Here is an 11,357-nt window from a genome sequence, read left to right on the forward strand (position 1 = left end):
GAATATATGCAGAGACTCAAGGCGATACTCAAGTCAAAACTCAACGCCGGAAATATGATAAAAGCCATAAACACATGGGCAGTGCCAGTAATCAGATACAGCGCAGGAATAGTGGAATGGACGAAGGCAGAACTCCGCAGCATAGATCAGAAAACCAGGAAACAAATGACAATACACAAAGCACTACACCCAAGAGCAAATACGGACAGACTATACATAACACGAAAGGAAGGAGGGAGAGGACTACTAAGTATAGAGGACTGCGTCAACATCGAAAACAGAGCACTGGGGCAATATCTGAAAACCAGTGAAGACGAGTGGCTAAAGAGTGCATGGGAAGAAGGACTAATAAAAGTAGACGAAGACCCAGAAATATACAGAGACAGGAGAAAGACAGAAAGAACAGAGGACTGGCACAACAAACCAATGCACGGACAATACATGAGACAGACTAAAGAACTAGCCAGCGATGACAATTGGCAATGGCTACAGAGGGGAGACCTAAAGAAGGAAACTGAAGGAATGATAACAGCGGCACAAGATCAGGCCCTAAGAACCAGATATGTTCAAAGTACGATAGACGGAAATAACATCTCTCCCATATGTAGGAAGTGCAATACGAAAAGTGAAACCATAAACCACATAGCAAGTGAATGCCCGGCACTTGCACAGAACCAGTACAAAAAGAGGCATGATTCAGTAGCAAAAGCCCTCCACTGGAGCCTGTGCAAGAAACATCAGCTACCTTGCAGTAATAAGTGGTACGAGCACCAACCTGAAGGAGTGATAGAAAACGATCAGGCAAAGATCCTCTGGGACTATGGTATCAGAACGGATAGGGTGATACGTGCAAACAGACCAGACGTGACGTTGATTGACAAGGTCAAGAAGAAAGTATCACTCATCGATGTCGCAATACCATGGGACACCAGAGTTGAAGAGAAAGAGAGGGAAAAATTGGATAAGTATCAAGATCTGAAAATAGAAATAAGAAGGATATGGGATATGCCAGTGGAAATCGTACCCATAATCATAGGAGCACTAGGCACGATCCCAAGATCCCTGAAAAGGAATCTAGAAAAACTAGAAGCTGAAGTAGCTCCAGGACTCATGCAGAAGAGTGTGATCCTAGAAACGGCACACATAGTAAGAAGAGTGATGACTCCTAAGGAGGCAGGAGCAACCCGGAACCCCACACTATAAATACCACCCAGTCGAATTGGAGGACTGTGATAGAAAAAAAAAAAAAAAAAAAAAAAAAAAAAAAAATAATAAAATAATAATAATAATAATAAATGATAATAATATCATCAATGGAATATATGTCATCATTTCCCCATAAAAAAGGGAGCTTTTGCGAACGAGGAGAAAGTTAACAGAACGAGGAATAAAAGAAATGAGATAGTGGTGAAATTCGAATCCTTCCGAAAGTAGGGCAGAGAGAAAGCAGAAATAATGAAAAATAATAAATTAACCGATTGTAGAGGAAATATATATATATATATATATATATATATATATATATATATATATATATATAATATATTATATATATATAGAGAGAGAGAGAGAGAGAGACGAGAAGAGAGAGATGAGAGAGAGAAGGAGAGAGAAGAGTACGCTGTACGTACGAAAAAGCCATAGATAAATTAGAGCCGACTATGCAAATAATCGTCATTAAATAACAGCCTTGAAAAAATATACATAGAATAAATATATATTATTTCGAGAAACGGAAAGCGTGTAAAATTCTACTTTCCGCTATATATATTAGAGAGAAAACGCGCCGCCAAAAAAAAAAAAAAAAAAACTCAGCAGCAAAATTCGGAATAAAAAAAACTCACACAAAAAATCATGTTCCGGTTCATCTACAACTGCAGATATAATTACTGTAACGTGAACCGTTACCCTCGGAATTTACCTTCACCTAAAAAGAAAAAAAAAAAAAGTTCCGATTAAAAGAGGAATTAAAATTTATCGCTTGCTCAATGAGGTGATCGAGGCTAGTCAGTGATTGATAGGTGAGGGAAAGATCCAGAGTAAGGCTCTCTCTCTCTCTCTCTCTCTCTCTCTCTCTCTCTCTCTCTCTCTCTCTCTCTCCTCTCTGCTTTTGCCAATTCTCTCTCTCTCGCTCTTGCCAACTCTCTCTCTCTCTCTCTTTACCACTCTTTCTCTTTCACTTATGCTCTCTCCCTTTCTCTCTTAGTCTCTCTCTTTCACTTTTGCTATCTCTCTCTCTCTCTCTCTTATATATCTAGTTTATCAATTTCTGAAAAAAATACTGCCAGCCAAAATTAAATTTTTTTTTTTATTCAAACTACAGTTTAATACAAATTAATTCATAACTCACATAAAACACCTTCACTGAATCAGAAAATGATGTGAAAATATATGATTAAGGATATTATGATCTGTATATGCTGTGAATATGTCGACATAAAAGGCGTCTACAAAAATAAAAACATTATTTAGATTAATTATCGTAAACTTGTTTAAGGAATTATATTTACATCATTCTTTTTGGTTTATTGCGCATTTTCAAAATTCTTAGTGTTCATCACGTTATATTCCACTTGGCAATTGCGTGTGTGTGTGTGTGTGTGAGCGTGCGCGCGCTTAGAAGAGAAAGAGAGAGAGAGAGAGAGAGAGAGAGAGAGAGATAGCGATTGCCAATCTCCCGTTCCTACTCAACGTGAATAATTACGTTTTCTCACTGGTTACGTTGTCTGCGGTTTTATGGTGAATCTCCTCGCCATCAATCGTGGGCACCTATCCCAAGCTCTCAAAAACGAGCAACGCCCTCTATCCTACCCTCCCCCCCCCCCCCCCCCCCTAAGCCCCCACCCCTCTCCCCTTCCCCCTGCAAAACCACCACCACCACCGCAACGAAACTTTCCCCTCGTGAGCATGACCCCGGCTACGCAACCCTGATTTAGTGACTGTGCCACTCACCCACGGTCGTGTTCCTCATTAGCGCCGCGCGATAATTTGTAATATCGAGTTTTCAGATGGCGAGGAACTTCTCGCAATATTTTTTGTTGGCTCACCTTCCGCGTAATCTACTTGTAGCTGAAAGAAAAATAAATGAAACAAAATGTAAAGTAATACTTTTTTTCTATTTCTGCGTAATCAGCTTTAAGCTGAAGAAATAAAAACAAAAGTAGGTGACTTCAGGTAAATTTTAATTACGTGGCTGTCATCGCTTTGGTCGTCCTTTTTTCGGATGGGAGATTGACGCTAGGTAGTCTATTTCAATCACTCAATCGAGAATCCAAGAAATCACGTAAAGGTAAGGCGCCCTTTAAGAGTATGCATATAGCAAAATTTCTTTAGTGGGTTTGATTACTACAATGTATTAGGATATGGAAAAATCCTGTGATATATATATATATATATATATATATATATATATATATATATATATATATATATACATATATATGTATGTATGTATGTATGTATATATTCATATACATATATCTGTATACATATAATATACATACATATACTACCCAGTCTAATTTCTCCATAAAAACAAGAAAAAATATCCGGGAAAACCTGTCATATATCTCATCGAAAACGAGGAAAAATAAAATCAAGCGTCCCTTAAAACAGACGAAATTATGTTCCTGATCCTTACTTTCGGGTGGAATAATCATAATTATCTTCCCACATTTTACCCAGAGATTTTCCCTTATTTTGCATGACTATATTATTCTTGCCTCTATTCGCGAGGACTTCATATTCTCCACTACATATTTCTCTTAACAGCATTTCTTAATCGCTAGAAATGGTGGTAAGGTTTCGTCAGACCTCCCAAAATTAACCTTTTTCTTCGTTGCTTTATATAAAAATCTTCTTGTTAGGGAATTATTATAATTTTTTTCGAGGGACAAAGACTAGGGCTTTTATATCCACCCTTGTTTAAATGATTCCAATGGAAAATAGTTCAAAATATCATTCCGTTCTGACGTCAGTAATTCCGAAGGAAAGTAGTTCATAATTTTCCATCCTGATTTCAATCATTTTAGTAGAAAAGGGTTAAAAAAATATTCCGTTTCAATAATTCTGGAGGGAAGTAGTTCGAGCAATATTCCATTCTGACTTCAAGAATTCCGGAGGAAAATAGTTAAAAAAACATTCGATTCTGATTTCAATAATTTTAGCGGAAAGTATTTTAAAAAATATTCCATCCTGATTTCAATAATTCCGGGGGAAAGTACTTTGAATAATTTTCCATTCTGATTTCAATAATTTGACTGGAAAATGGTTCCAACAATCCAGAGAAATATTGAGGAGTTGAGAGGCATTGCGGGTATTAAAGTACGTATAAACAAAAAGATATAAACCCTACAAACAAAGATTTATACCCGTAGATGCTTGGTGAAAACCATAAGACTATTTACGGAGAATTATACATAATTTTTTCTTTAGGTAGCATGGCTATCCTCGAAACTTCCGCCATTCGCCTACCGGAGTAATGACTACCTTTTGTATATGCTTTTGTTTACATTTACGTCTTTTGTTGATGTTTATGATACCTACGTCTTTTGTTCATGAGTTGACGTTCATCCTCAAAGGGTTGGTACTGAAACACGGCGTCCTTTTGGCACGTAAACTCTTAGTTTTCTTCAGCTTTGGCCACCGGAATTCCGTAGGAAGTGAAGATATTTATGGAAGATGGTGACTGACACACACACACACACACACACACACACACACAGACGCGTTTCCTCCATTGACTCATTTCCGGACAGGACACAGGATATCTGAGGCCACTGGGGCGAGAAATTCGCTTCTGTCTTTTTTTCTTATTCCTGTTTTTTTTTTATAATTATCGGTGCTCTCTGTATTTCTCTTATTAATATTTTTTTTTGTTATCTCTCCCTCTCTCACCTTCTCTCTCTTGATTATCGTTTTTCACCGTAAATTGATCATTCAAGTCTTTCACCTTCGAGGTCTTCAATTTCCGCACAGGTACATGAGTACAGTTGCACTCAAGGTAGTCTTCAGAACGTTTGCTCTTTACTACTTGATGACATTTTTAGCCTTATTCGCCCCATCGTTAACCACTAAAATTCCCCCTCAGACCATTAAGGTCTGTTGCAAGTTCCAGTAGCATTTGGAGCGTGCTGGCTTTCTCCGTTCTAAAAAGATCTCAACCGAAACTTTTGGATTGCTGATACATTCGACTGCAATAAAAAAAAATAAAACATCTTTTTTAAATCAACACGTCAACTGCTGATATATTCAACAGCAGTAAAGAAAAAAAATCTTTTTTAGATAAATGCGTCAGTTGCTGATAGACCCGACTGCTAAAAAAAAAAAAAAAAAAAAAAAAAAAAAACAGAGCACCTTTTTAAATCAACGTGTCAACTACTGATACGTTCGACAGCAATAAAAAAAACCCCAAAATACAACTTATTCTAAACCAAAAACAATGCAATTAACGACAAACGCCATCTTCTTCTTCTTCTTTACGTGTCACTTAGCCGGACGTAGAGTATGTTTCACTGTCGTCCGCGAACACCAATATCTCCACAGAGCATCGGGTAAAAAAAAAGAAAAAAGAATAAACTTTTTTTCGACGTGTAAATGGAATTAGCTACAGTTGGGAACCGCCCATAAGATGCTTTGGGCGATAGCGCTTATCTAATGGGTATGTTTTGACTTGGCTAGGTGAGAAAACGTCCGGCATTTCACCAAATGTGTTTGAATTCCCGTGGTCTTCAGAACCATTGTGGGGTGAGGTCTCGAAGACAGACTAACGGTTACAATGAGAGAGAGAGAGAGAGAGAGAGAGAGAGAGAGAGAGAGAGAGAGAGAGAGAGAGAGAGAAAGTATTCATAAATTCAGCAATAATATTTCTGATATGTTTCATCATTTCCAACCGCTCCTTAACCAAACGATATCTGAGGTAACTGTTATTGTGTGTGCGTGAGAGAGAGAGAGAGAGAGAGAGAGAGAGAGAGAGAGAGACTATATAGTATATATATATATATATATATATATATATATATATATATATATATATATATATATATATATATATATAGTATATGGAAATATTCACGTATAAGCAGATAATAAACCGCGTATCAACAAAGTTTACCTAGGACGTATTTCATATATTATTGGAGATTTTTCTTGTCTATTCCCTAAAACACTGATCACTATATGAGAGAAATAATCTCGCATAGCAACATTTTTCTGAAGAAAAACAACCGCTTAGCTGTAAAAACAACTATAAACTCTTATTGTGATGTATTTTTTTTATTAAGAAAATATTAAAAGCACCATTCGTAAAACAAATCTGTTTGAGTTATCACTGAATCATTTACTTACAAATTATTTAGAAGACTGCAGAAGACTATGCCAGGAATATGACAGAGTGTTGTTAGGAATGAACAGAATATCAAATAGATTCAAAGAGTAAGTAAAAAAATTACCTGGAAAAGAATTCTTTGAAGTATAAATAGTTTTTGGATTCTTTAAACGAAAGGGATTTTAATATGTATTTTTTATTGTGTCTCGCCTAAATTGTGCTGATATCTGGTTATATATTTGTTTGGACGTGATTGATCCCGTAATTATGCAAATGTGCTCTCTCTCTCTCTCTCTCTCTCTCTCTCTCTCTCTCTCTCTCTATAACTATATATATATATATATATATATCTAAATATGGTAAAAGGAGCCCATAAAAACGCCAAAATATGGAAAGTAAGTACTATATTTCAGAGACTGCTGTCTCTGAAATATAATATTACTTTTTAGTATACTTTGTCGTTTTTATGGGCTACTTTTATTAGATGGAATCCTGTTGTAATAGAACATTTTTACCAGTATTATATATATATATATATATATATATATATATATATATATATATATATATATATATATATATATGCTTTCCGTGCATTCTCATGGACACTGATCCTCCCCAAAGAAGATGCTTTGTAAAGTCCGAGATGTTATCTCTCCTCATAATGAAATATGTTCGGCTAAATTCACGGTTCAAAGGAGTGTCGTGAGGGTATGAACAGGACTATTTTTCATAGAACATTCTACCTCCTTGGATCCTTGGACCAGCGAGTGTTTAAATAAAATAAAAAAAGCACGTCTCGTTGTGACTCCCTCACTACCAGTCAATAGAACCCTCTAAAGCTTGTTGGTATTTTTGTCAATATTGAGATTTTAAATGGTGGCATCCTCCACACATGATTCCCGCTGATTATCTCTTAAAGTCATGTTTTTATTTATGGTCACCCGTCCAGGTAGTGGCCAAAACCAATGAGGTGTGACTTTATTAATCGAGAGGTCGGTAACCGGGCAATTATCTGATTGCTAATAATCGCCTGCTGGGAGTAGCAGGACTTTTAAGTACGTAATCGCAAATTACCATCGAAAAGTGTTCTCTCTCTCTCTCTCTCTCTCTCTCTCTCTCTCTCAATACGGATCTGAAACACTTCCTTTCTTCATATCATCCTATTTGAGAAAGGTTGGCTAAGGGAGATGATTTATTTTTCTTTATCATACAACGTATCTCTGCACAGTGTGAGGTTGCAAGCACCCACATTTAGATAGAGAGAATTCTCTATTCATTTTTTTTTAAATTTAAATTGGCTTTTTGGTATGAATGACGTCATAGATATGGAAACATAGCTGAACATTTATCGGAATAAACTAGCATCTAAAAGTACAGTCAAGTAATTGAACCTTCCATTTTTCTGAACCAAAGAAGGACACATATATAGAAATAATTAGGGAAACGTCCGTACTATGTTATTAGCAAGTACAATACGATTTATTGAGTAATTTATCTTTGGAGTAAGATCCTATTCTAAAAGGTATGGCTGTAGGATGCGAAGAGTTACAAAAATATTTATTTGTCAATTTCTCTTTGCAGTAAGAGCCTATTCGAGAAGGTACTTGCTGTAAGATATGAAGAGTTACAAGAAATTTATTTGTCAATTTTCTCTTTGCAGTAAGAGCCTATTCGAGAAGGTACTTGCTGTAAGATATGAAGAGTTACAAAAAATAGCAATTAACTAATGATTCGGAAAGCGAACATGCCACGTTATTAGCAAGGAGAATACGAGTCATTGATCAAATTCTGGTACAGCCAGAGTCGTGTTACGAAATGACGAAACCCGCTGACAACGGAAATGCGATAATACAGCAATTACGCCAACAGCTGAAATCCTAATAAAAACAGACCGAAGCAGCTTCGGGGCAAGCAGATGCCCATATTGCTCGATCCCGAGCGGAGGCGCCGCTGCTGCTTCTGCGGCTACTGATGTTCTTTTCCTTATAAGGATCTCGAAGAACACGCTCAAGAGGACCGACCTGCTTTCTGCGTAGCCGGAGGGCAGCGTCCTTGGACTCATTCAGGAGCCGGGGGAATCCTTGGGCCACTTAGCATTCTTAGGAAACCATTATTGACATCCTTCAGGGGACTTCCGCAATAGACAGGGATTTCGGGGGGGATGGATTGGTGGGTGGGGAGGAGGAGGAGGAGGAGGAGGAGGAATAGGAGGTGGAGGAAGAATACAGAAGGCGGAGGAGGAGGATAGGGAGTATTTGGAAGAATAGGAGAAGGAGGAGGAGGAGGATGAAGAGGAAAGGAGGAATAGGACGTGGAGGAAGAATAGCAGGAGGAGGAGGAGGGGAGGAGGAGGAGGAGGCAGAATAGGAGGAATAGAAGGTGGAGGAAGAATTGCAGAATGAGGAAGAAGTGGAGGAAGAATTGCAGAATAAGGAAGAGGAGGAGGAAGAGGAGGATAGAGTGGAGGAGGTAGGAGGATGAGGAGAATGAGGAAGAATAGCAGAAGGAGGAGGAGTGGGGTGGAAGGAGGAGGAGGAGGAGGTGGGTATAGTAGCAGTAATGACATTGCCGTCGTCCACCTGTTTCATTTCGCTTAACACAAACACCTGCCCCAAAGGATCGAATAATATACAATTAACATTTATAATCTTCCTGTCTGTTATCGCTCACATGACCATTTGTTTAGTTCTCTAGTTCGAAAATGTCCGTAGTAGTATGATTTATTTAAATAAAATGAGGTAAATAATATTTATCATTAATAAGCGCTCGGTCAACACAGTGAATATTGTATCATCTAACACGGTACATTTCTTTGTTCTTGTTTGTCTCTCTCTCTCTCTCTCTCTCTCTCTCTCTCTCTCCTCTCTCTCTCTCGGCTGGTAAAAATGTTGTTATAACAGAATTCCATCTAATAAAAGGAGTCCATAAAAACGTAAAAATATATTTTAGCCCTTTTATGGGCTCCTTTTATTATATATATATATATATATATATATATATATATATATATATATATATATATATATATATATATCTCACACACACACACACACACACACACATATATATATATACATATATATATATATATATATTATATATATATATATATATATATATATATATATATATATATATATATATATATATATTATATATATAATATATATATATATATACATACACAATCTTCCAGGATTGTCCTGAGAAGACACCATACCGTACGCATATATGCATAGTTATCAGACCTTATTATTGTGCATGCTCGGGTGTGTATGAAAGTGGGCGCACATATATATGTGCATGGACGCTCATGCGCGTCCGATGCCTCGAGTCCGTGGAATGTGACGGGGAGGAAATGCCAACGCGTGACATCCCATCCCAAAAACCTTCCCACGATTTGCCGTAAATTTCATAGAGAGAAGAATAAGGAAGCAGAAGATAAAAAGGGCGAGCATCTTCGGAAGTACGAATAACGTTATTGTTATGCAATTGAGGGCAGTTGGATTGATTGTAAGATGAAAATACTGTTATTATTATTATTATTTATTATTATTATTATTATTATTATTATTATTATTATTATTATTTTTTTTTTTTTTTTTTTATTATTTTTATTATTATATTATTATGATTATTTAAAATTTTTTTTGGTTTATCACAATCCTCCAATTCGACTGGGTGGTATTTAAAGTGTGGAGTTCAGGGCTATAAATACCACCCAGGCGAATTGGAGGACTGTGGTAGACCAAAAAAAAAAAAAAAAAATAATAAACATCATTATCATCATCATCATTATCATCATCATCATTATTATTATTATTATTATTATTATTATTATTATTATTATTATTATTATTATTATTATTATTATTATTATTATTATTATTTTATTAAAAGTAATTTCTGCTTCAGCTGCGTTAATTTTATAAAGGTTCTTATCTATTTTTCTAAAAATTGTTTTCTCATTGTTGCTTAAACTGGTGAGCAACGCACCGAAGGTTGACATGTCTTAGATAGGTAATCGTCAAAGTAAATTTTAGTTTTATTAAAAATGCCGAGGTCGGTAGTCAATTACTTTTAATAAAACATGTTTAAAAGAGGGTTTACTTCCAGCATATTATCATTATTATTGTTCAGAAGGTGAGCCCTATTCATATGGAACAAGCCCAATGGGGCCATGGGCTTGAAAGTTAAGAAACGTATGATTCTTCATCAAAATGATCAGTTTCATATCTGGCATCCATGACTGTCTCCTCAGTCAGAAAATATTAAATAAAAAAGAGAGTTTAGGCGAAGGTGTCAGATCACCACAAAAAGGTACCGAAAGCTGATATTCCCGTTTTCTGTCTGCCAGACTTTTTTTTTTTTCTTCCTTTTAAATGACAGTCGTATATGGTCGTTATGACGTCACAGAAAGAATCAGCTGTTGCACCGCAGTATTGCAAGAATCCGGAATGACTGTTCGTGAATTTGAGATGACGTTCATGATTCGTTGTATATCAAGATATGACTCACCGTTAGGAAATGAATGACAATAAGAACGGAGATGACTTTATTATCGAGTTTTAGTGTTATATTTCCAGTCAGTTTCCAATCATAGTATCGTCAGTGAAATCCCTCAGGGCACCAGTTTTCTACCTAATCATTTATCTGTTGACTATTTTCATTTTCTCTTTCTTTTTCAGAGATAAAAACAATAAAATCAATAAAAAGTATCCAAACTTTCCAAAGTAAGGGATGATTTATTTGCATGGGACATGCATAAATATCGTCTAGCTTTCTCGTGGGTGGGGTGATTTCTTTGCGCAATGAAAAAAGTAAACTTCCCAAAGTAATGGATAAATTTATATTGTTATTAAGAGTCTAAAACATCGGCTAGCTTCTCCGTCGAAGGGATTATTTTTTGAACAGAAAAAAACAACAAGAAATCTTGTGAGTATCTTTTAGCAAGTGATCTGATTAAAAAGGTTAACTTTGCAGAGTAAGGTGTTTTTTTACTGATAAGTAAAAAGCCATCGCTTAGCTT

The 11,357-nt window shown here is 36.2% G+C and overlaps 1 protein-coding gene across 1 annotated transcript; it reads right to left on the reverse strand.

The window, feature by feature from the left end:
• Window positions 1-8,451: 8,451 nt before the first annotated feature.
• On the reverse strand, window positions 8,452-8,916 carry LOC135203979 (uncharacterized). Its single transcript, XM_064233904.1, has one exon. It carries the CDS (start codon window positions 8,914-8,916, stop codon window positions 8,452-8,454), a length of 465 nt encoding a protein of 154 aa, XP_064089974.1.
• Between the last annotated feature and the right edge of the window lie 2,441 nt (window positions 8,917-11,357).

Source organism: Macrobrachium nipponense, chromosome 44 (assembly GCF_015104395.2).
Source record: "Macrobrachium nipponense isolate FS-2020 chromosome 44, ASM1510439v2, whole genome shotgun sequence".
In the NCBI taxonomy this organism is placed as follows: domain Eukaryota; kingdom Metazoa; phylum Arthropoda; class Malacostraca; order Decapoda; family Palaemonidae; genus Macrobrachium; species Macrobrachium nipponense.